The following is a 27,432-nucleotide window of genomic DNA, read 5'->3' as shown; positions in this document are numbered from 1 at the left end:
CAGGGTAATCTGCAGGATGGACTAAGAGCAATGTGCGTACAACTTATAAATCAATTATCACTTGCTTTGTAGCGAGAAAATTACCCACACTACTTTTGATCACTCATGCTTTTATATGTCTCATGACAACACAATTCAAACATATGAAGAGTTATGTTGCAAGGTGAACAATTATTACAAAACTACATTAAAAGTTAAGTGCAAGGAATAATTGTACGTATTTGTATAAATATAAAACACTAGGAAAACATATCAAACAAATTGAAGCAATTATATTCGTACTATTTTTAAGAGTATCCACATTATTTTACAAGTACAAAAATTTATTTTAAAAAAGGTCGTTACATAATGACTGTCGAGTTTATATCTCGATTAGGCACTTTTTGGGTACCAAAACCGACTATCGAAAATTGTTTCCATATCCACTGGGTAGGTTTCCCCTTTTTTAACATTTATAAAAAGAAAATCATCTCCTGTTGGGTGAGTTGGCAAAAAATAACAGTGTGTATTTTTCAATTTCCTTAGGTATGTTCAAACGTTATCCGCTGCCACTGTGACTTGGGCTGGGCAGGCCCGGACTGCTCCATCCCCCAGGAGATCACAATCGCCCCTCCCACCCACTGGGACCCAGTCACTCCAGGACAGGACAAGGCCAAGAGCGACCTCGAGATGAAGATGGAGAAAAAGGAAACACCCTACGGTGAGTGAATTTCAATATTACGTATACATATATTCCACAAGAGGACCTACCGATTGATCCTTTCATATTTACTACGTTTACTTTGAAGCTCATTCTAACTAAATTTTTATGTTATATCTAGGGAAAAATAACCTAGGTTTATTACAATACAAGAAAGACTTATTTCAAAATATTTTTAAACTTAATATTTGTGTTAGTTAATCATGAAATACAAATGCTTTTTTAAAGCAATTAATGTAGTTTGAAAAAACAGTATATTAAAATTAACAATAACATTTTTTATTTGAATTCTAATATTTGTATTTTTTATCATAAAAAACAATTTTCATACAAAAAATCTGTTTTGTTTTAAAGTACGATATTTTACAATTTGATAATTATAAAATTTAAAAAAATGTACTTTCTATATGCCATATATGCAAATTCGGTAACTTAACGCATTATTCAATTGTTGTTTAAAAGAACAAATATGAAAACCCCAACAAAAAAAAAGTTTTCGTAATTTAAATCAGTTTCCCTATTGAAAAATTACATAAAATAATACTTAAGTCTACATTTAGTGTTGATGGAATTTTTGAATTTTCAACGATTATTAGGTTTTTAATATTTTCAGAATATACATACATGCAAATTATTTTATATACATTTGAAAACATCGGTTTAAAACTTTTGTTATTTTAAACGTTTGTATTTATTCAACAACAATTTTTTCAGAAAATTTTAAGAAAGACGATTTAAAAATTTTGTAGAAACATATTTACTTATAACATTCGAAAATTAATAATTTTTATATTTAAAGCATTAACTCTGAGGTAAGGCATTTAAACAAAATCTTTGTTTTGTTAGTATATGAGCACTCACCCACATTGCAGTCTACCGGTTTCGAGATGTACCCGTCTCTTTTACAAGACAATTACTAGACCATGATACAAATAACACTATCAAGCAGAAATGTAGATATTGTCTTCTTGAGGTGGGTACGTCTCGAAACCGATAAACTAAAATATCCGTGTACACAATGTTAATTATATTAGTTACATATATAGTGATTATATATCGCTCACTCCTTTCAAGAACGTCATAAATCAAAAATCGTCAATTTTCAGTTATGCATGTTTTTGGAATGCCCAGAAAATGTACTATATCCCACCAAAAGCGGCATATTTTTAACTTAATATTTACCCGCTACAGGGCAGAAAGTTTTGTTTTTGCATTTTGAAGAAATGGTATTGTTTAATTATTTTTTTAAATATACTAAATATTTTTCAAATGGAGAAAAAACCTTCAAGTTTTACCTAAAAAGATCTGTTGCACAGTAAAAAGTTCAATAGTGGCTTGATATTTATTTTTAATACATTGTATTATATTTTTAAACTTTAAAAACATTCTCCTGAAAAATCGAGTTTTTTGATTTATGACGTTCTTGAAAGGAGTGAGCGATATGTCCATTTTTAATTAAAGTTCGTACTTTGTAAATACCACTTCTTCTGAATAATTATTATGACCCGTGTTTCGATGGATTCCGCAAAACACGTGTCACAATAGATTTTAAGAAAAAGTAATATTTATCTAGTAAAAAATGATAGAGATTAGCACAAAGTGACTGTCGAATCAATTTATGAAGTTATATATCGCTCACTCCTTTCAAGAACGTCATAAATCAAAAAACTTGATTTTTCAGGACAACGTTTTTAATGTTTAAAAATATAACATAATGTATTAAAAATAAATATCAAGCCACTTATTGAACTTTTTTCTGTGCAACAGATCTTTTTAGGTAAAACCTGAAGGTTTTTTCTTCATTTGAAAAATATTTAGTATTTTAAAAAAAATAATTAAACAATACCTTTTCCTCAAAATGCAAAAACAACATTTTCTGCCCTGTAGCGGGTAAATATTAAGTTTAAAATATGCCTCTTTTGCTGGGATATGGCACATTTTCTGGGCATTCCGAAAACATGCACAACTCAAAATTCACGATTTTTGATTTATGACGTTCTTGAAAGGAGTGAGCGATATGTCACTAACATAACTAACATTTGGTTACGTAAAAAATGTTATTCTTTCAAATAATATGTACTTATTGACGAATCCAGGTAAATTAAGTAGTATTTCTGATGTTTATTATAAAAATCATTTATTTCAAAATAACAGTATATTTTTTAGGCGGATAGTAATAACACATTTCAATCATTGCTGTTTTTTAAATCAAATATAAAGAAGCATTTGTTTGTTAGGGATTTTCCTATCAATTCACTCAACTGTTTTATTTATAAATAGCTGTACCCGGCTACGCGTTGCCGTGGCTCGGTCTGTTTAAACGTAAAAGAAAGAAAAGAGATAATTTCAAATACTTGAAAGTTGTCAATAGGAATAATCGGCGGGTATGTATCAAGAGATGCGTGAATGGGAACAGGCGAAAATTGTTTGCAAAGACAGGTTGACCTGGCGTTTTATTCTCTCTACCTACCACTGTGGGGAAACGGCGTGATGGTTGGTTTTTTTTTTTAATTTACATTTTTATTTAAATAGTTCATTAACGTTTAATTTCGTGGCATATCCGTTATTATATTCATTTACTTTAAACAAAATGCGTTTAAAATAATGTTTCTTGTTCCAATAAGAATACCTACCATAAGTTGTTTACAAAAATAATTTTGGATTATTATTTTTGTAAAGCCCCTTCAAGTCAAACTCAAGTTTTCTGTTCTAAAAGCGGACACCTCCCAGGACCCTAATCTAATACCCCTCTTCCAGGATTAAGAGATCACCATCTCATTTTTTTTATCAAAATTCCCTTCCTGTTTTGAAAAGTTTACTCCCCTAGTTTACGCAGTATTTACAATTTCATCACGCAAAAGTTCTACAAATTTAAGCATTAATACATAATTTCTAATCTCATTTCTAAAGACTTGCTTTTAGAGCAGCGGTTCCCAACCTGTGATACGCGTACCACCGGTGGTACGCCAGTGGTATGTTGATGGTCCGTGAAAATAATCAAGAATGGTGGGCAGAATAAAAAGACATAAAAATATCATTTAAACTAGTGTATTTTTAATGTATGGATATTTTCTATTAATATCGGTAATTTTTGGAAAAAATAAATTATATTTATTTATTAGTAAACAAATAAATATATTAAACTCTTTGATTTTTTTAAATAAAAGTTTGTTGTTAAAACAATACTTCTTTAAATGTCCTGGTTTTGAATTTCGACAAAAAATGAGCTTCGGCTCCTTTTATTTAAAAAAAAGTGATATGTAAAGTTTAAATGTCTTATTTTTATCAGAAAAAAAATAATTTTGTTTTGATTTTTAAATTTTAATTAATTGGGTTATGGGAAGTAAAGTCAATCTTTAAAATTTATAATGCTAATAGATTTACAAATTTCTCAAAATACAATAATTTTTACGAAGTGGTATAACTAAGTGTGATGTACCACCACGTGGTACGCGAGCCAAAAAAGGTTGGGAAACGTTGTTACAGAGGATAAATTTGGTTATATTTATATAATGTTTATCTCGGAGAAGAGGTAAGAAACAAATACGGGTACAATATGTTTAAAAATATTTTTATCCGTACCGCAAAAAAAAATCAAATAGTATACATCACTTTAGTGACAATTCAAAAGAATAATATAGAAGTCTGGTCAAGCGCAGGGCTTGGTTGGTGCTAAAATACAATATTTTTTCGTTGTGAATACCGAAAAACAAACAGGAAAAATGTTATTCACATCTTTTGCGCTTCTGTAATGTTAAACATTTTAATTCTCGTTTTTTCAATAATTCCGACGAAAAATAACTAATAACTAAATTATAAAAAATAACATTCTTCCGTTATAAATTATTTTGTTATAAAAAAACAAGTTTTAATAACATTTAAACATAAACCAAAAAATCAATTAAAAAGAATTAGGAACTTTCTGGATCTGTATATTAAAAAAATCGTAATATGCATCGCTAAACCTTCTACTTAAATTAAAATATATTCAGCTTTGTTGTGAATTGAAGCTTTTTACGTTCTTTACCCTTTAGTTAGGCATAATTTCCTCCAGCTAATATCATCAACAAACTTTTACTCTTGTCTCCGCGGTTTCTTTCTTGAGTAGTTAGCGTTTTTAATGGTTAAGTCTCAAAACAGAATGCAAAAACCTCCTCAATTGCTGTTTAGTATGCAAGTAAGCGGGCTTTCGAGGGCTTTTATACAGACTCAAAGCTCCGACAAGACAGTGGAGAGATATTATTTTAAACTTGGCTTCCTTATTTTTATTAAATTGGTAAATTTAAAGTATCAATCACCATAATATATTCAATTTGATATTGATTCGAACATAAAGACGTAGTAACAAGGTTTTTAAAAAGTATATCTTGATTTTGTATAAGAATGAATATTTTATTTGTATTCTTATATTTATATATACATATTTATATATATATATATATATATATATATATATATATATATATATATATATATATATATATATATATATATATATATTATATATATATATATATATATATATATATATATATATATATATATATATTTATATATATATATATATATATATATATATATTTATATATATAAATATATATATATATATATATATATATATATATATATATATATATATATATAAATAAATATATATATTTATACATATAAATATATATATATATTTATATATATATATATATATATATATATATATATATATATATATATATATATATATATATATATATATATATACATTTGTGTGTGTGTGTGCGTGCATATTCGTGTTTGTATGCGAATTAATACGTTTTACCAATAAATTTACGTTCAGACGAACTACTTAGTTAAAAATAGAAATATTATCAACAAATCACGTTAATCACCGTAACTAGATCATTCTATACGAATTAGAGTCAGAAGAATAAGAAGAAAAATATCTTAGACTTTCGTCATTTGTTTTTAATACTTATTGAAATCAGTCCAAACACAAGATAATAAATAATTTTTTATTTAAATAACAACTTCAGTGTGTGAATAAATAATTTACGTACAAAAAAGAATTCCCTATTTTCAGAAACATTATATTTCTTGATCGCCCTATATCAATGGGTGTCTCTTGTGTCTACTCCCTTCACTAGCAGAAGGCGAAGCTTTAAGTTCGCAAATTGTTTCCAGGCACCCTGTGGAGGGTCCTTTTATCGTCTGCTTTACTGGAAAACTTCTGAAACGATCTACTCATGGATATTGATTTTATGGCAAATCAAATTAAATACTAAATACTTAGTTGAGAGTGCCTTCGGTACAAAGTTTGTTAAGTAACATTATAAGCCTTCTTTTTGTACAGGAGATGATTTTTTTAAATTCCTTTTGCATCCGAACGAACATACAACATTATGTCCATAATACTGCTTCCTCACAGAGATAAGTAGAGAAAATAGAACAGCAAAATATTCTGTCTTTTGCAAACATAATTCACCTTTTTCACGTCCATGCATCTCTTTTTACTTGTATATATCATGACCCGATCAGTTTTTCGCATTTTTTCCTTATTTCAACATTCGGTCATCTAACAAATATCGTTTTGCAGCACGTTTGTCTGAGTTATCATATTCTGATTTCATTAGCTCTCCTTTAAAAAATAAATTTTGCAATTATTGTATACTAAATCAACATCCGTAGTGTAATGGTCAGCACGCTCGGCTACCGTTCTGAAGGTCCTAGGTTCGATTCCCAGGGGGGTCTAATAAATATTAGTGATTTTTTCACTATAATATTACTTCAATATTACCCTGGACTGGTACCTGAAGCGGAGGGCTGATCACCTTTTCTTCATGTGTAAACGATCAAGATAACACAGCGTTTATATAAAGCAGTGCCCTATGCACCATTGGGGTGCGGATAAGGGGTTAATCACAGTATATTAAATATTATTTATTCTAGTCATTGATAGTTCAATTATTCGTTTTGTGTAATACTACTTAAAAGTGATATTGCCCAAAGCGAACGATTTATGATAAGGAGAGTGTTATATAACCATTCCACAAAGTTAAGAATGGTTTTAAATTACAATTTGTTGAAAAATCTTAAATCTTGGTTTTATTCAAAAGATGAATGTAGGTAGATCTGGTTGTAAAATATTAGTAAGTGGGGAAATTTGAAAGGTTGATTTTTTATGTGAGAAGGATGAAAGTAGACTGAATGTTGTCAGAATGAGATTTATCTAATAAATGTGCCACAACGGTGTCATTTTAAAATGATTTTTTTTAAGTTAACGTACCCTATCATTACTTATTCTGCGACCAACTAGCCTTATTTCGTTTATTTTTAAGACACAATTATTTCATGGTACACTTGTTACCGTAACTGGCAGAGTAAACAGCCTTTCCGTAAATAACTCCGCCTTTTTCGGGATTCGGGTCAACGCTTTCAAATTGAAAACAGAGTCTTATTCCGCCCCCCGTGACAATCAAATTACTCCGAATCGTAATTGCAGCATCATCCCCTGAGTTCCAGCACCATTTTGGGGCAGAATAGGCACACCGAAGGATTCTGCAGCCTTCTTTGGCATCTAAAGAATCTTCAAACTAATTTTGCATCGTCATGACAAGTTTCTCGTGAACAATGCGAAAAGTTGTATTGTAATAATCCTTTACATTTATAATTAAATAATTTAATTGTGACAAAATAATGAATTTCTTATCATTGTTTAAATAATAATACCGTTTCACTGATTACATAGAATTAATAACTTTTAAAACGTTAAACTATTATTTACTTGAATTTTATTATATTATTAGCAATATAATACAATTATACCTAAAAAAAATTATTACTTGTATAATTACCATTATTTTACTAGATTTATATTATCCACTGACACTTCGTGATGGAATTGCATTTTTAATTTATTATTTGATTAAAACCAATATTTTTAGCTTTTCCACTTTTTTATTTGACCAGCGACCGGGTTTCGTCGTTACCGACATCATCAGACTGGTGATTTATCACCAGTCTGATGATGTCGGTAACGACGAAACCCGGTCGCTGGTCATTATTTTACATAAACTTATTTATAATTATAATTTATATTTGAAGTAATATCTTTATAATTTTCCATTTTATAATTAAAATGTAACTTTGTTTTAAAATCACTATAAATATTTTATTACTTAATTTTGCCGGTTTCGAAGCTAACTGCTTATTTTGCAAGACTGAAATAATTTAGTATTAACTAAAATACCATCTACATAACAAAATTCAAAAATTTACCATTTTACTAAAATATAGCTTAAAACACGTTTTCCTGTTTCATAAATTAAATGTTTCATTGACTTTCAATAGCTTTCAGTTACATGCTATGCTTAAAAGAAAATTTAATGGAAAATACGTTCCTTTTCCACGTAATCCAACAAAAAGAGACGTGTTGAGATTCTAAATTAAATATCCAGAGCCTTTATTGCAATACGGAATGATGATGTTGAAAGATATTGATCTACAGAATGAAGTCTCTTTAAATTTCACATTATTTGAAATTAGATTTGGTCCTACCATTGGTACATGTTTAGTAAGTATTAAGCTGATTTATGTATGGGTTATATTGTATGATTTGATGTCTTTTTTAAAGATGATTTATTGTTAACTCTTTTACAATAGGAGAAAGTGTGCCATTTCTATTATATACAAGTTTTTATTACATCAATAGAAAAATTTATTTACATCATTCATATTTTTTTACTGATAATGCGTGATGGTAAAAACAGCAATAATTGAGGAACATTTGTATAGATATCATTTGGGTTATACACACATCACTTTTATAGCTCTTCGGCATCTAAATTTAAAATTTGAAAAAAAAATAGAAGCATGCTATAGAAAATAATACAAGATTATTTTGTAAAAACGGGGCGGTTAATGAGGATCAAAAATAATATATTTTTAGCCATCATCTCGCCCTTACGATTTTGTACTGTGTTGGTAGAGCTGATTAACATAACGTCATAAACGTATTTAAACGTGATTTCATATGGGAAGATATTTTTTTTTTTATATTATAAATGCAATATTATCGTATAAAGGATTTCTTATTCTTACCTTTCATGATAGATATCCTCAGAAATTCGTTAAAAGGTCGAGTATAGAAGCTTCAATAAAACAGTTTGAAAATATACATATTTGATTTGTCGTTTGTTATATCCAATTGGCACTCGTTTTACAGGAACTGACAGAGGCAACAAGCTAAGCACTGTGATGATGGTCTTCATTCTAGTAGCGGTTGTTAAGGGTGTCTTCATATGTTTTGCACTAATGGCGGTTTGCTACAGGTACAGTAAGCGATGGTTCGGCGCCAGTGGAAGACTACGATAATCTCGCGATCTCGAGAGTATATCTATAGAAGACCTCACTATCAATATTTCCATTTTATACCTGGATGGTGTCATACAGCCGCCTTCTCTGGATGTTGTGATGCTGTTGTCTTGTGATAGGCTGACTGTACATACATTCAGAACTATTCTCTATCAAAAAAAGCTATATTGATCAGTATTTGCAATCCGTATAAAATCGGTATTTTCGACCCAAAGTAATTTTGGGTATGATTTGTAGGTCAATATTGCTTTTGACTGTAGTACAGAATAGGGCTGACATGCAATTATAATATAGCGGTGAAGAGGGTAAGAGGAACACGGGCCGACTCGAATCGCACATAAATCAGGTGTACAATATGATAGCTCCTGCAGTATATCATGTCAACAAAGGTTTACCTATGTATTGGGAGTTTGTATCGCTATTCATGTATCGCGGAATACAGCGCGATTTGAAAAGGCCCTTGTTTCGTCCTCAGCCGCTGGATTTTCTGGAATGCCGGGTTAAATGTGAAATCTGGGAATCTTAGTTTGAATATTTACCAATTACTTCTTCTTTAGTTCTCAATTTTTGTTTGTGTATGACTGTAAAACCTTTCTGTCTATCCGTATTACTTTTGTAATATTATAATGTATGCTGTTATAAACATGAACCTCGCTTTAATTTTGTAGATTAAACCGGAAGCTAGCGGATTTTGGTTTAGAGTTGTCGCTATCGATGTTGTGGCATCTTGAATAATTGGTGTTGTAAATGTCAATGGATACACATCGCTTCAGACCTTTTATCATTACAAATATGTCGTTACGATAAACGTACGCTGGTGTTACTTACGAACAAATTGACCGCAATATCCCCCGAGTGCGCGAGCAGATGAAGAACTTTAGGAGTTCTGAAGACTCTAAACAAAAATCCGTCTGCTACTGGCGAGGTCCCCCAGGACCTCATGTTACAGGTGCAGATAACATCTCTCGCGGGCAGCACGCGACGCGCTTTCTTCCCCTTTGTTCTGTTTCAGTAAGACGGATTTTTGCGTAGACTTCGTTCCCGTCCTGAGTAGTGAGAGAAAGACGTGTTCGTAGGCAGGACTGCTCGCTCTAGCGGTACAGGCTCACTTTGCGCTAATATCTTCTGATGATCCTTTTCTCTCTTGTTTCCGCCCCCCGCCCCCCGCCCCCGCCGCCATGCGCCGCTGCCGCTCCGAGCAGAGAACTATCATGGCTCTAACACGGTGTTTCTAGTGGGGATGCTTATGTCCGTGGTAGGGGGTGTTTTCATTACATTTGCTCTGATGGCTCTCTGCTACAGGTCAGTCGTAGTACACAAAAACTTCTCCCTGTGCCTAAGGTTAGTGAGCAGAAAACAGACCGAAGGTAGTTTTCACACGATTTTTATTATTGTCCCTCGTATTTTTTTTTCACATAGTTATCCTTCGTCATCTTTCTTTTTTCCATTCTGTATCTATTTTAGATCATTGTTTAGATGCCGTTCACTTAGTCGTGTTAGTGCAACGTCCGCCACTCGGCTCTGACAAGGCGCGCTCAATACCCGCGAACTTTTGGCCACATACCGGTTCGTGTTCACCTCATCTCCATCCCGATCCACCGTTTCTTCACTCAGCATGCCATACGCTTATCCTTACTTGAAACGAGGCATATTCGGATCTTTGCGCCCTCTCCGGGAGCTGCACTCGCACGTAGTGCCGGTGCGGCTCGAGTGTAGTACGCAGAAGCGGCGAGTATTCAGCGCGCCACTCGGACGACTCGGCTCCTCTCTGTACCTGTGTCGTATCGTGTATCCTTGTGTCGATGTGTTGTCACGCTATCATCGTCGCACTCATCATGACTTTTACTCACACAAACTGTCTGAACTACGACGACATCCATTCCGATTTCGATTGTTTTATAAACAGTTCATTTGATTGCCTGTATTTTCGTACTACACATTTTGGTTTTAAATGTATTTTAATGCACGATTATTGTCAAATATATACACGCTATGTAATCGATGTTTTTGAGATTTCCTTTTCTTGAAAATAAAACAAACTTAACTTATTTCGAATCAATACATACACAATTGTTAAAAGCAAGTAAAGCCGGGTCGTTTTCAAGAAACACAGATTGAACACACTGGACAAGACAAACTAGTGACAAGACCTCGCGTAGTTAGCAGTCCTTCACCTTTCATCACTTTTATGTTTGCGGTCAATAGTAAACCTCTTCGATAGTGTGTCTGTGAAAATCTGCCATCTGTTCGACGCAGCTAAATGTAACACTTTGTTTTACCTAGAATCTAGCCGTGCAGTGCCGGACCTACCGAAGGGTCAGCGGCACAGGCGCCCGGGCACTTGCTCGCAAAGGAGGGAACAACAATATGCTCATGTTCTCTTACAGACGTGTGTATTCCCGTCCCTTTTCGGTAAGTGGCGGGGCGCAGGATCCCGTAGGTCCGGCGCTGCAGCCTTGTACTCGAAGGCCGGCTTGAACACGAACTACAAGTCACCTCGGTCGGTTTGGAATATCGGAAATGTTTCAACACGGTTTCCGCACTCCGTGCTAGTCTCGCGAGACAATCTATGTGAATTTTAGTTCGTGTTAGAAAAATATACTGAAACCTCAAAATTGTATAAATTTATCGTTAACATAGTTATCCATTGGCACTTCTCGCAAAGTAAATTGGTTCGATGTATAGAAAAGTAATAAATATTTAAATGTCTTGTGACTGCAATAAAGATTCCTCTCCTTTGACATTTGGAGTAGACCTCTAGTGTATGTGAGCGTAACTCGTGCATGAATCCATAATATTTGAGGTCCCTGTCGGATGTACTATACAATACCTAAAATGCAATCTGGCTCGATAGCTTGTGTCGCTGTATAATTTATGAATTGGCATTTTCAGTATATTTTATTTCTATATTTGTTAATGTATGTATATTGTAAAGAGTAAGTATAACTTGATTTATGTTTATTTTGATTTCAGGTAAAGTTTACACCCACAAAACAACATCACTCTGTCATAAAGGACAATGTTGTTTACTCAGCAATATAAACGTGCTGAGCCTTGAAAATAATTTTGATTGAACGCTTTCTTTATTTACTCACTTGTTTGTACTGAACTCACAAAATTTATCCCGGTATTAACCCATATTGCACTAAACCTTATAAATTACTATTCAGTTCGATAACGAGCTATTCATTGTGAATAAACTTTAAGCTGAAAGTATGGACGTTAATACCGGAGATAACTTTAATCTCCCGATATAAAACTCGATGCTTTTGATGTTTAAACCTTGATAATGATTGTGTAATAATAGTCTGAATGTGATAGTACAGGGAAAGCATGCAATATAAAACTAATTGTCCGTTCTCACTGAAATGTATCCAACCTACAAGAACCGTTGTCTTCAAGCGCACTTTGTGTCGAGAGGTGCATCTTTCTGTGGATTAGTGTATTGTTTTGTGTTTAAAAGGCTGACAACATCTGGGTAGAATCTTTTGGAAAACATTTTTCTATGAAAACCATAGAAAGTTTTGTTAATATAAAACATATTGATGATCTCACAAAAATCTATATTTTATACACCATTTTGTAAACCTATCCATTATCGTAGTTTTCCTCATCATATGAAAAAGCAATCAAATATTTCTACAAATAGACTCTTTTGATAAATCAGTGTTATAATGTAAGAAATAACAAAAACACACATATACTTATATTTTTAACAAATGTAACTTTCTTTTACATTAATTAATTTCTTAGGTAAATGAAAAAATATATATAATCTCCCCCTTTTATTTATTCCTCGATTTTAGTCAAAATTCCAATTTTAAACTCATTGTCAGTAGTTATATTTCATCTTTTCTGAATTGGCATCCAAAATTGTAACTTTTTTAATTTCTAATTGATCACCAAATCTAATTCGGTCCGGTATTCCATGTTTTACCCTTTATTTTTATTTTAATGTCCCATTTTCGACGAATTTTGTTACATTTTTTTTCATCCTCACCTATTTCATATTCTTTTTCCATCTTCTTTTGTTTTTGATTTATATTTTTTTATTCTGTTATCCTATTTTTTAACTAGAAGGAAGAGTTCCATACTGAAATACGACCCGCCCTACGTTAAGAAGCCCATAGCCAAGAGTTTCCCCGGCGGTTCTACCGGCTCCAACCATTCCCAAGAGGACGTGTCTATGGATGGAAGCAAGATGCATTCTTTCGGGAACATGCCTTCCTCGTTTAGGTAAAGTATCTGTAATTCTCTCATAAAGGCCGTAGACGGTTTCATCTTGAACCGACAGAATAGACAACTAGTTTACTAGCGAGCTATTAGATTAGACTGATTGACTGATTCCTCTAACTATTCAATATAAAGCTGCAAACATTATACTGTAAATCCCTTATTTCGTTTTTGTCTTTTAACTTTATTTAAAGTTTAGGCATTAGGTAGGTCACCATAAATACGACCTTTTGTTTGTGGTAAGAAGTTATTTTATTTTAAGTTTAATTTATATTTATAATAAACGAGTGTGTGATACTAATACTACATTGGTAAAAATACATGGGGTTTAAATACTACATTTAGCATCTCACATTCACTTACCTAAATAGCTTTTATTCACTATCTTAGAACAATAATATGAAATATTTGCGATTAAGTTAACGATTCATTCCAAATTATTGTTCAAAAATGCTCAATAAATTTATAATCAATAAAATATTTTCACATGTTTATTTGCACATAATTTTGCTTAATGCAAAGCACAAAGCTTTCTAACATAAGAGCATTTTAAACTTTCAACTAGTAAGTCATAACGATAATTCTTAGAATATAAAAGAAAGGTTCTACCAACGTATTTAGGATTATTGATTGCACCATGTTGTACCAAAGCTCAATTGAACGAGTTTTAATCGGTAAATTAGCTTTGTTTTTATCGTTCATGTGCACGAATGCTTACCATTACAATCCAGGACAAAAGTTTCTACTTATGTTTATTTATTAAACCCCTTGGTCTTTATGTAGAGTTGTTGGACACATGTTCACAAAGATATTCCGACATTCAGTCGAAATATAATGAATTTAATTTTCACGTTAGCTGTGATCAATATATGAAAGTAGGGAAGCGTGCATCTCTTCCTTTAGTTAATATTAATTTTATAATAAAATACATAAACTCGAAGCGACTTTTGTCCGTGACTGTACATCATTAACTATCCATATAATCCGTGACTAATAAGTGTGCGTCGTGTTTGAACCATGTAAAATAGTCATATATGTTTGGTGTTGATGTTGAGAGACCTTTATTTGTGAGTGGCTTTTGTGATGTGTCTGTGTGATAACTGACCTAATAGTAAATGGCTTTATACATGATGGTGTTTTATGTGCAAATTTGCCATGCAGCCGAGGAGATTCCCAGAGAGTTTTGTTTCGGCATGGAAACCACATGGGACCCGGTGCTAACTCCTCTAGATTTCAGTAAGTTCTAATCTAACGGAATATTCCGATATATTACGTTAATACACCAGTTTATTGAGATAATGGATGTTTGTATAAGGGAGAGTTCGGTGTTTACTCAACAACGACTGAATCTTTATTCTTAATATATTCAAATAATATTCATCAAATTATATGAATGTCACATGAGAGATGAACGCTTGTAAAATATTTTCTTCATAATTGTCAACTTATACTTATTACCTCTGATATAAATTGTATAATATTCGCTCAAATTGTAGATTGAGCAGTTTGGAGCCAAATTTATGCTTTGATCATTTCAAATTCCTTTGTAAACTTCTTTGCGTTCATTTATCAACAAAAAAACATTGCTTTTAGACAGCTTTTTCTTTAGTAGATATAAAAATAAACCATTTTATCCAAAACTCAAATACATGTTCTCATGGGCTTATTAATCTTTGCCTTAAATAATACTGAAATATATACATTTTTCTTATTTACGTAATATAAGCGACAATAACATTATTTCCAAAAAAATCATTGTCTTTAAATTTTTCAAATATTTTCCAAAATACAATATTATAACTAATTTAGTATTCAAACATATAATTCAATATTATTCACATGATATTTTTAAAAAAATTCCTGAAAATGCATATACAGTTTACTTTTAACGTATTAAATTTTGACTGCTAATTTTAAAATCACATCATTTTGTTATTAATCATACAATTTCAGATCTTGGTATATTACTGATAGTTATATATTATTTCAACAGAGAGCATAAAATGCAACATATGAAGAGGGTAGGGGTTGGATCAGGGAGTGAAGAGGATCCGACACATTCAGGTATAGAATAATATATTTTCTTAATTAATAATTTTAATAAATTCTCCACATCCAAATGGTACTTTGAGCACTGCATCAAATCGACGTAGTGTCAACTTAATTTATAATTATATAAAGGCAAAAAATCCTTCGCTTTAGATCTCAGAAAATACTGAAAAGGAAGGTATTAGATTTAAGTGAAGGAATCAGGGTGGAGGACATTACTACCTTATGGGAAAGAAGAATAGAAGCAATGGCTAAGGCGTTCGGGATAACATAGCTTTCCTCGTACAAGCTTGTATCACTTGGACAATATTTCTGTGCTCGAGTCTCTTGTTCTTCTGTTAATTATAAGTTATTAAACCTAAATATTCTCTCATATTTCTTTCAATATTTTAATTATTCATTTATCTTAACCAGCTCAACTATTACATGCTTAAAATAATTTAATGAACTATATAGGTATTTCAAATAAAAAGATTGTATTTTACACCGTTTAAGTATTCATTTTTTAAGTTATATAATAATCAATTGAAAATCATAAAGAATGTTTTAATCTTTGCTTTATTCTCCTCTGAATTTGTTAAAATAAAATAAATGAAAACTATTTTAGGAGAAGAAGACACTGTGGCTTTTATAGACGTAGCACCAAACAATATATCCAAACTTCCAGAAAAGGGTATACTGAAGAAACACGGCGGATACGGGATGGTGATGGGAGATAGCAAGGAGAAGTGGGGAGATGACTCCCAGTCGGACAACTTGGAGAACTTATCCCAGTCCGACATCAATATAGGGCCCGAGCTTCTGGGGGGAGCGGGCACTATTTCGGAAGTAGAAAGAACTCTCAAAAGCCTCAACGGCTACCACGAAGACATCCTCGAAGCTTTAAGAAATGCGGCCTCGCACAGGGGGTCCAACGCGACCCCGTCGGGGAGCAGTAGCCTCCTGAGCGAAGAGATACTCAGAAAAACCCTACAAGACTGCGGGTCGTACGAGTACAAGCGATCCAGCAGCCAGGAGAAAATCTGCGAGGGACCGCAGACGCACACGGTCATGGTGGAAGGACCTTCGGGGCTGCACCACCGCCACGGGCCCGAGGACGACGAGGACGACGACGTGCCTCCGTCTTGCGGGCCCATCAGGATACGCAACTTGGAGGACCTCATCAGGCAGCTGGAGCACCACTCCTCGCGGCACATGAGCCCCAGCGGCTCGGAGGACATCAGGATGTCCGAGACGGAAGCGGACAGACACTACCGGCTAGACAACTCGGCGCCTTGCAGCGAATCATCTCAAGGGTGACTTCCTTTCTTTATTCGATTTAAGTTTTGTACTGCCATTTCTTGGTGAAACAGCATTTTATAAAATAAAACTACTTAGAAAACATTGAAAACTATATAGTTGTTATTTTATTCTTTAGAAAATAACAAGTATTAAGTTTTTTTTTAAATTCATTCCTTTCTTTATTCTTATATGTAATATGTCGTTTATGAAAGAATATTAGAAGTTTAATAAAGTTTTTTTTTTAAGAATTTCAAAGTAATATTTTGTTGCAATATAATTTGGAATTGTATTAATTGATTCGGCAGTAACTTATGGTAATATGTATCCATTTTTCATTTAAGTTTTACTTGGTGCGGTGTTTGAAAATTATGCGGAATGCATAGAAACACGTGTTACAATATATTTCAAGAAATAGTGGTAGTTACCGAGTAAAACTAAAATAAAAATAAACAAATAAATCTTATTACAAGAGTCTCAATTGAATAAAAATTAATCATAAGGAAAAGTTGTTCTCTTTTCTTTTGTTAATCTTGTTATATTTGTTTATTAATCGATTAGTTTTAATTTTTTTTTGTACATTTGTTTGCATGAAAACATTTGAATATATTTTATTAACGTCCAACATACGTTAAACACTTATTTAACATTCTTTAAACCTATGTGACATTTGACGTAATTGAATTTTTTTCTTAAAACGTCGTTTTTGTATTGAAAAAATAAATTTTCTTTAGAAATAAATAGAAATTTTTGAAAAGAAAAGAGTAAAGAGTTTAAAACATTTTTTTTTCAATGTACGTTTTATATAAAAACAAACAAAAAATCAAATACATATTATTTGGAGAAATAAAATAACTTCATTTTTGATCCACTCACTTATATATTACTATGATCCACAAAGTAGGTGCTTTAAATATTCAAAATATAATGTATTATTATTGTATTCTTTGAAAAAATCGGGCGTGAAAAGACGAACGCTCAAGAATTATGTGATTGCGAGTAAGGCCTTAAAGTTTGTTTTTTTTTAAACATTTTTTGTATGACATAATTTCCGATATTTTAGAAGTCGGTGTCGAGGCCGTTCCGAGGAGGACGCGCGCTTCGTGTACGGGCGGTACCGGCACCCGTCGCAGCGCGCGCCACCACCGCCGCACGCGCCGCACGCGGGGCACGCGACGCACGCGGCGCACGCGCACGCGAGCCACGCGCCCTACCCGCCGCACCACGCGCTGCGCGCGCCGTCGCCCGGCCGCGCGCGCGCCGGCCCGCCGCCGCCGCCCGACGAGGAGGCGCTCTACGAGACGGCGGACCGCGAGCGCGCGGCCGACCCGCACCGCATGCGCGACCCGCAGGACAGCGAGAGGTAATCCGCCCCCCCACCCCAACTACTCGGCGTCTCGGCCGCGGCCATCTGCGTGTGGGGAAATATTGTTGAAACCAAAATCTCTGTATTATTTCAAACTAACCAACTAACTATCACGCCGCTTCCCCGCAGGGGTAGGCAGAGAGAACAGAACGCCACACCACTCTGTCTTTGCAAACATTCTTCGCCTCTTCCACGTTCATGCATCTCCTCATACATTGCCGCCGATTGTTACGACTCCTAACCTGACCACTTTCAAATATTTGGCATACCTGATCGTGCCATGTTTTTCTCGATCTTCCTCTACTCCTTTTACCACTTACGTTCACCTCATAAATTTGTTTTACCGTTCTTTGATCACTCATTCGTTCTACATGTCCAAACCATCTCAACACTCTTAACTATGTAATTTATAATAGTGAACTAGGTTTGTATTATTTATTTATTTATTTATTTGGAAATTTAACAGACCTGTTACATAAATGAGTAACAAAAAAACAGGTATTTTCAATATTTGGTGGAAAATTCAATATTTGTATTTGTCATAACAATGGAACTAAAATGCATTGAAAAGTGCATAATTAGGATAACAAACGAAATTGAAATCCCCCACTACATTTCCAGATCTGATACAAAAGCTCTGTGCTTCCTTACATACCATTATTGCAAACCTTGCATGAAAATTCATATTTTAAAGTGAAATCATTTTGGAATGCAGTGTTTTTAATGATCGATTCCATTTTTCTGTCTGAAATCTAAACAATCTGAAAATTATCATTGGATATTTAACAATTCAACCATGAATCGACATGATTCATAAAAGATATCAATATAAAGTTCTACCCACTGAATATGTTGGAAGACCTTCTCGTATTATCCTCATTGTCCTCTCTCCTTGAGAGCGTAGATGGATGGAGTGAGATTTTTATAATGATCTAGCAATTCTGATAACTCTATATGTATGTATGCAGGATTTCTTACCACAACCTTATTATGTCTAGCAACACTTTACCCACATGCAGAAGGCCCATAGTAATCCAAATTTTATATCAGCAAAAAATACCACAATTACGTTATATTAACTGCAAAAATTATCTGTTGAATTTTTATTGATACAACAATTATCAGAGTAACCAAATATTTATTTCTCGATTATGTCTTATTGTATTAAAAACCCAATTTATCTTTATAGAGAGTTTTTATTCATTAAAAATAAGGTGGAAATCTAGCGCAGTCAGATCGATTCCATAGAAAAAATATATAAAAACGAAAAACGGTCAATATCGACGGCCCCTACGTAAAGTACTCTATCTGCAAATCTGTAACTTTACAGGAGAGAGCTTAGAAGATTTGTTCACGTATTTTATTTTATTAATTAACGGTTTTATCTGAAATTCTAAACTAGTGTTATACATTGAAAAACACGATAAAATAATGTATTAATCGTTTTAAAACTTTATGCTTTGTCAAAATTAAGTAGTTAGCGTTTTAGGAGTTCAATTCATTATACGTCTGAAAACTAGGCGTAATTTATTTGATATATTTTTTTGTTTGTTTACATTAGTAGATAACGGTCAGTTGATAACATACACCAAATATCTCAAAATTGACAATGTAGTTAGAGCACGACGTAGGGCACGTCGAAATGATGCCATAAAAATCTACCAATAATGACATCCTGAATCAAGAACATACAAGCCAAACCCCTCAAAACAGAAAAATTCTAATGTATATACGTTGATTTGACCAAAAAACAAAATATTTTGGTGTATTTTTTGCTAATGTAAACTGATATTTTAAAAATGTTTACATAATATCTAAGTCATTAACACAAAAACGGACATACAAACGTATTTTCATTATTACAAAGGAAAAAAAAATATTCATATGAAGTAAAAACTGTAAATTATTAAGTTTGTTAATGTTACTTTTCTATGATGTGCATTTTGTATAAAAGATATAATTAATTGATATCAATACAAGTGTAGACGAGTTATTGTGTTACTGACTCATCGAACATTTATTCAAATACTTAAATACAGATTCCTTTATTTAATTATTATTATTTAATCTTATTTTCTTTATGATTTCTTAGTTTTATATACTTTAGTAAAAAGCCAAGTTTCGTGAGCTTTTTTTTTACTTTAAGTAAAATCATTATTTATAATAAATGAGTTTTGATGAACTGAAATTAGTTAACAGGGTTCAAACTGCAGTAATGTGGCCTATAATTAAAAAAAAAACATTTCATCAAGAAAAATGGGAGAGAAGATTATGAGGTATCTCATTTTTTTATAGAAAAACTAAGGAAGGGTAATAATATCGTCAAATGACACAAGATACAGAGACTAAGATCTACTGGTTATATTAAACGCTTGCTAGATAACACTTGATGAAATATGGTGAAACGACAATACGTTTATTCCCAGATATTTAAATATAAAGTCTTGTGAAATACGACCATTCAAAACATAATTCATTATTTTGATACATCATCACTTTATACATTGTGAAATAAAAAAGCGTTATGCGGAAACCCAGATAAAGACATCAGTCATATAAAAAATGTGATAAGTCATGAGGACTAGTACTGCAAGAGGCAGTAAGTAGCATTCACGATGAAGGCCGTTTAAAAATGCATAAAAGAAAGATCTTAATGCTTTAAAAGTGGAACGAAAGGCTAGAGCATTTTTTTCAAGCCACGTGACAGTCCGATTTTCTTGACGAGTTCTTCGATCCTCACAAAAAAATCAGTTACAAATAATAAAAATTATTCTGAATATGATATAACCCAAGGCAAATTGTATCTCGAATGCCTATATATAAAAATAAACAAAAAGCAAAACAATGCTAGAAAAACAAACACTAAATATGATAATGAAATTAAGTAAAGGCAGTTCAAAACTGTAAAACCAAAAGAAAATGGCGTAATGGCGAAATTTGAATTAAAATATGAGAAAAAAGATTCTTTCACAACGACTTTCTATGGCTGATTTCGGATTTAACCAAAATATGCCAGTTATCGATATTAAAGGACTTGTCCACAGTGTTAAATTCGAAGAATAAGACGAATGAAAATGGATAAAAATAAAAACATTTTTCAGAAAATTATAATTTTGTTCAATTTAGCGATTGTGAAATAGTTTAGTTTTTATTTTTTAGACAATACATTTTTATAATTTCCTTTTTTTTATCTTTTACATTTTTTTTGTTTTTGTTTCATTTTCACTGCATGCTGTATAAGAAATGTTTTATGTAGAAAGCTAGATTGTACATATAGTGCATAATGTTCTCAATAAAATTTCAATTAAACGCGTTGAATTATTGAATGGCTTATTAGCTCATTTCTAGTTTTTACGTATCCAATATAACAAACACATAAATGTAAAATAATACTTTTATACAATATTTACAATACAGCGAACGAAATTTTCTCACCATAATATTTCAAAGTACTTATAAATAAAATGGGAATATAATTGTTTTTTAATAAATTGATCGATTTGTCAATTTAGGGTTGGGTTGCAACATATTTTTTATACTTTTTCTTTACTTATTTACTTACCTTGAAAAAGGTATGTCATTAAATCCGAATAAATCACCTTATTCTGTATCTATTTTATAAAATTAAGGGCGTAGTTTTCCTGCATATATTGTATAATAAAGTTAAATTTATATAGTTAAAAGGAAAAACTAATTAATAAATTATGTTCTTCAAACACTTATCCGTATCGTGCATAGGGCACTGCATCATATAAATACAGTGTTGTCTTGATAGTTAACACATGAAAAAAAGGTGATCAGCCCTGCCCTGCCTGCAGTCAAGAGTAATATTGAATAAATATTAGAGTGAAAAAATCACTAATATTTATATGACCCTCATGGGAATCGAACCCGGGACCTCCAGTACGGTAGCTAAAGACGCTGACCATTACACCACGGAGGCGGACAAAATATTTATAGATTGTACAATAAATTAAAAATTATAAAGTTGTAAGAAAATACTAATTAACATATCATAAAAAAAAAACATTACATAAAAAACGTGAATAAATTTAAATGTATGCTATAAAACATGAAACAAGTTAATGTACTAAAGTAAAAGAATTCATGAAAAATGTTTTGCGATTGAAAGAAAACGATAATATAAGATTCGAATTGAGAAATCGGGAACATTATGCACCGGCAGTTCCCCGCCGAGTATCGTTTGTTCTTCTTGTCATTTTCTAGTGATGAATTTATTCAAGCTCAACAACAGTTAGCCCGGTGGGCGAGTGAAGACGCCCTGCCGGCGGGGGCGGGCGCGCGCGAGCACTTCCCCTCGCCGCCGTCCAGCAGCTCGGGGCGCGACGAGGTGACCGTGGTGGCCGGCCCGCGGAGACCGCCCTCCGACTCGGACGACACGGCCCCGTCGTCCTCCTTGTCCGGGCCGGAGCCCACCGGGCCGCATCCGGCGCGCTTCCCCGAGTACAAACACTGACCGCGCGGGCGCGGTGCCGCTGCCGCGCCACGCGCCTCTGACGGCCGCGCGAGCCGCTAGCCCGCCGCCGCCGCACCCCACTCCGTTAGCTCCACCGAGACGCAGCGAGCTGACGCCCGCCCGCACTCGGCTCCACCGAGACATTGCAAGCTGACGACCCGCCGTGACGCTGCAATCTAACGGCCGCCTACACTCGGTTCCACGGTGCGATCTAACGGCCGCCCGCACTCGGCTCCACCGAGACACTGCAAGCTGACGACCCGCCGTGACGCTGCAATCTAACGGCCGCCTACACTCGGTTCCACGCTGCGATCTAACGGCCGCCCGCACTCGGTTCTACGCTGCGAGCTAACGGCCGCCCGCACTCGGTTCCACGCTGCGAGCTAACGGCCGCCCGCACTCGGTTCAACGCTGCGAGCTAACGGCCGCCGCACGCTCTCCGAGCCCCGCAGAGACATCCATCTTGCACACGTATATGCGAGTACTCAAACAATACAAATCTAATACTCAAAACAGTGAAGGATCATCCGTTTAGTGGCACCTATCGATTTAATGTTATTTTGAAACTTCCCGATTGTGTACCATTGATAGCCTTGTGCCAAGATGACTTGTAGGCTTAAAGTATTTGTATTCAATAGGGAATTTATGAATGTCACTTCATATAATTATGGTCGTTTCATATTATTTCATTCATTTTACTCTTTTTTTCTATTAAATGCAACGAAGTAGACAAAAGTAAACATACGTAAATTCCTTATATGTTTTAAAAGTAAACATATTATTTTTTAAGTTTTGTTATTTACTTTGTGATAAAAAATGATTAAATTGTAAATGAAAACACTTGTTTTTTACCACTTGAGTATTATATTTATTTTTAACAACTAGTTTCGGAAGCTACAAATGCTTCCATCTACGGATTTGAATATAAACTTATTTTCAAACCCGTAGATATAAGCATCTGTAGCTTTCAAAATAAGTCTTTAAAAATAAATTAAATACTCAAAAAGCAAAAAAACAAGTGTTTTCGTTTACAATTTAAAGTTTACATACCTACGTTATTCCTTATATTTCAAATAAAACAATTATTTTTGAATTGTAATGCAGTTTGTTTAATACTGAGCTATTAGTAAAGTACATAAAGTTAACTTCGTTATTTAATTTTCATTTAAAATTTAAATTTTACTAAAAATATCGTTTTCTATATCAACAAATACACTGGGATGTCTTGAGTGAATAAATAAAAATTAATAGAACATAGATGAAACCAAAATAATGGAAAATGTTTTTCATAGCTTCCCATTAATAAATTTTAATCTTTCAACGTCAAATAATATTAATACGATTTTTTTTAATCACCTCTTTATTAAAAATAAGAAGGATCTGAAATGAACAACCCCTGCCCATCAATAAACTTTATCAAATATTTGGCGACGTATGTAAGGAATAAAATATACCAATAATGTACCTTTAAAAACAAATGGTTATAGTAATACATATACATATAAGCTCCAGGACTGTTTGCAATGTAAATTTAAATACTGTTACGACGCCAGAAAAGGTTACTTACTAACCCACACGCGAATGCTGTCCATGATAGTTAAGTAAATCAAGAAATGTATATATCGTGTATGTGTATCGGTGCATCGTTGGAAAATGTTTAAGTGTTACAGTGTGTGATCAGTTCACAACAATTCAGTGCATAGACTACATATGTTGCCTGTGACATCAATTTAACCTAAATATGTATGTAACTTATGATTAGGTAGACACGAAACAATTATTATATTCAAATTTATAACGATATTGTGAATGAAGAACAAATTAGTGTTTATAATAATTAAAACAGTGTTAGACTGTCGCGATAGTGATACTTTAGGACTGTTTAAAAATCATTATTTAAAAAAAATATATTATAGAAAAAAATGCGAAAAATACATTCAGTTGATAACTCGTACACCATCCTGTAAATATTCTATAAGTTAACATTTTTTTTATTTCAATGTATGTTTGAAATCGTAATTCCTTAGATTATAACAATAAAAAAACCTTAATCATGAAATTGAATTTCAAAACACATTTTATTGTCTTATCACTTGGACCTTGTACTAAATTAATCAATAAATAAATTAAAACGAGTAGGTAGCAATCGCTAGACAATACGTAAAGCATTTTTTATCATTTGTAAATAATATAAGTGGACCCTAAACTATGGTCTGATGATGTAAATTATAATACAAGTGACGACACAAAATAATGACGAAATCAGAAGTATAGTCATGTTTACCATATATCGCAATTATAACAGTATGCATAGGGAAGAAGGTAGGGTAATTAGTGAACAGGGTACACTATCGCGATAGTGTATACACAGCCCGACAGTCAGGGTCCCCAACGGGTCCCTTAAGTTCTCAATGGGTCCGCAGGGTACCTCACGGGTTTTTCTCCATCTCGTGAATGCTATCAACTTTTTGGCCCGTTTTTCTTACGGATTTTATTTTTTTAAAAAATCAAAAGACAAAAGTTCAAGCTCGACATCGCCAGAAGAAAAATCGTTTTTACATGTTAATTTAAATGTTCTACACGGGAATATTTTCAACCGTTAGTCAGTATATCACTTTCCCCTATGTAAACATATATTATAGATAACATTGGAAAAATGGGAACATCAACAGTGGGAAAATGGCTCCTCGAAAAGTAAAAACTTGCGAAACCAATCGATCAAAACTGTGAAAACTACAACGTTTCAGCTGTTTTTTTTTCTTCATTTTTTATTTTATTTATTCATATAATTATATATAAGTACTTGATATTTTTAAACAGCTTTTCACTATCGAAGTTGCCACTTTTCTTTAACAAAGAAAGAAGTGATTTTTTTTATTTCTTTTAATGATGAACTCTTAACCCATAAAAAAATCTAGACAATGTGCAGTTATTCCAGAAAAGTACTCTAGCGAAATATATCACGTTAACTACATAAGTAAGCTGTTAAGTTTATTTCGTAGTTGTAACATAAAAATGTTACCCGTAAAGGTTTGAAAACTAGAACTGAAATCCTTTTGTCCTTAATATTAATGGTAACACTGTAATTGATTTATGTAATATGAGGAAATCTCAGATTGATTTCTTAACCTATACGACCCGTTTAAACCTTGAATGATTGGGAAAATAGTATTTTCTGTATATAATATTGTTTATATAGGGTATATCGATATACTGGTGAATTTTAATATTGGATCTCAAATTTGTGAAGGCAGGCAGGAACTAAAGACAAATTCAAATTATTTAAAGGTAAATAAATCAGACTAGTTTGTGAACTATGAATTTTGATTTTTTCTGTGTTAAAGTGAGAAAGGCGAGCAAAGCTAACGCATTCAATCGAATCAGGAAATAAGAAGTGCGCAGGAGGTCTGCGCAATAGATAACCCAAAATTCTAAAATTCTCCGTAGTTGAAGGGGATACATAAGTACATTAAAGTTTATGGTAAATTTATGTAATACGAAAACTGATAAATTGAGATAAATATTAGTGAAGTTACATAGATACCGAACTTAAGAACGTATGCATCTTTTAATATAATATAACTTAATAGATAGACACGTGTAAATAAAACATAACTATTGAATCAGAGATTTGAATTAAATGGATTACGAAAATAACACGGTTACTGATTGAATATAATTAAATCGGGGTGTAGCTATCAAATCTCTTTAAATTATTGTGCATAGCCTAATATATTCACACATTGCACGGACAGACAGGTGATAATAATCTCTTTTGTTACTAGTCATCACAATACGAATGGCAGGACTCTTCTTACGGATACATTAGTCACTGTAAATTCATAATATGAATAGATAATAATAGTTTAGCTATCGAGTTTGAAAAATTAGATACAATTCTCAAATACCCATAAAAGTCTATTGCTCTATGACACAAACAATTCATGGTTTTCACTTAAGTACATAGTAATTAATTTAACGCTTCAGCAAACGTTAATATTTAACTGAAAATATGTTTTAGATTGATTTGAATCATTTTTTACGTTTTTCGCGGAGGAAAAACTACAGTGGAACCTTTATATTCATCATAAATTCGTTCCTTAGATCTGTGAAAAAATCGATGAACCAGCTATCCCAAAATGACCATCATAAAATAAAATCCATTCCCAGCCTCAAAAAATCTAATTAGTTTCTATTTCATGTAAACTTAACACTCTCTATAGTTACTGCGCTCTTTTGCTGCCAGTCATCATATAACTATTTTCCTTTTTTACACATGATGGATTCTCCCTAGCCATTTAAAAACGATTAAAGAATTTCCATATCTTCAATAGTTTTATATCATCCAGCAGCAAAGATTTTTAGATCTTTTTTATGGTAAAAGTAAAAAATATTTTCACAAATACCGACGAACATCCGAATTTTTGTAACATCATACCAGTAAAAGAATATTACACTTTGGTGAATATTAGAATATTACATAACATCTAATAAATATTGTAGCTGATGATTATAGGTAAAGGTTCCACTATATTTTTGTTTCATTATCATGTTTCTTCGGGGAATGACTTGTGTGTGAATGTGTGTGTTTATTTTATTTGATTGCGGAAGCTACATATCGAACAATTTGCTTCCGGCTAACGGAAAAGTGATTTAATTGTCTGAATAGTCACTTATTACCAATAAAAATAAAGCAATTCAAGATCAATTTCGTTGAACTATAACGTACATACTTTTATTAATATAAAAAAAAACATATATTTACATTGTTGTGTTTTCTGATTTTATATTTTATATTGATTTGATTGGCACAAAATTTTGTGAGCCAAACCAAAAAGCGTCAAAGACAACCTTAATGGAATATAAATAAATTTACTGTACATAATTGTATTCGAGCACCTTATTTTATAAGTTATTTTCAATCATGATTAGCACAATTGCTGTTTGTACATAATGTATTTG

The 27,432-nt window shown here is 32.8% G+C and overlaps 1 protein-coding gene across 1 annotated transcript in view; it reads left to right on the top strand.

Moving 5' to 3' along the window:
- Positions 1–24,376, top strand: part of mmd (disintegrin and metalloproteinase domain-containing protein mind-meld) — a 420,228-nt gene extending 395,852 nt beyond the window's left edge. The window contains exons 17-24 of the mRNA XM_088272686.1: positions 526–700; positions 8,919–9,024; positions 13,145–13,303; positions 14,462–14,536; positions 15,294–15,364; positions 15,957–16,644; positions 17,691–17,990; positions 22,221–24,376. Of these exons, the coding sequence (XP_088128812.1) occupies positions 526–700; positions 8,919–9,024; positions 13,145–13,303; positions 14,462–14,536; positions 15,294–15,364; positions 15,957–16,644; positions 17,691–17,990; positions 22,221–22,470 (1,824 nt within the window). The 3' untranslated portion in view covers positions 22,471–24,376. The remainder of the gene's footprint in view (positions 1–525; positions 701–8,918; positions 9,025–13,144; positions 13,304–14,461; positions 14,537–15,293; positions 15,365–15,956; positions 16,645–17,690; positions 17,991–22,220) is intronic.
- Positions 24,377–27,432: the final 3,056 nt, after the last annotated feature.

The sequence above is a fragment of the Brachycentrus maculatus genome, unplaced genomic scaffold (assembly GCF_059751285.1).
Source record: "Brachycentrus maculatus isolate JH-2025_06_01 unplaced genomic scaffold, ASM5975128v1 h1tg000514l, whole genome shotgun sequence".
NCBI classification, from domain to species: domain Eukaryota; kingdom Metazoa; phylum Arthropoda; class Insecta; order Trichoptera; family Brachycentridae; genus Brachycentrus; species Brachycentrus maculatus.
Note: the sequence above shows the minus strand (reverse complement) of the source record. Positions and strands in the feature narration are given on the sequence as shown.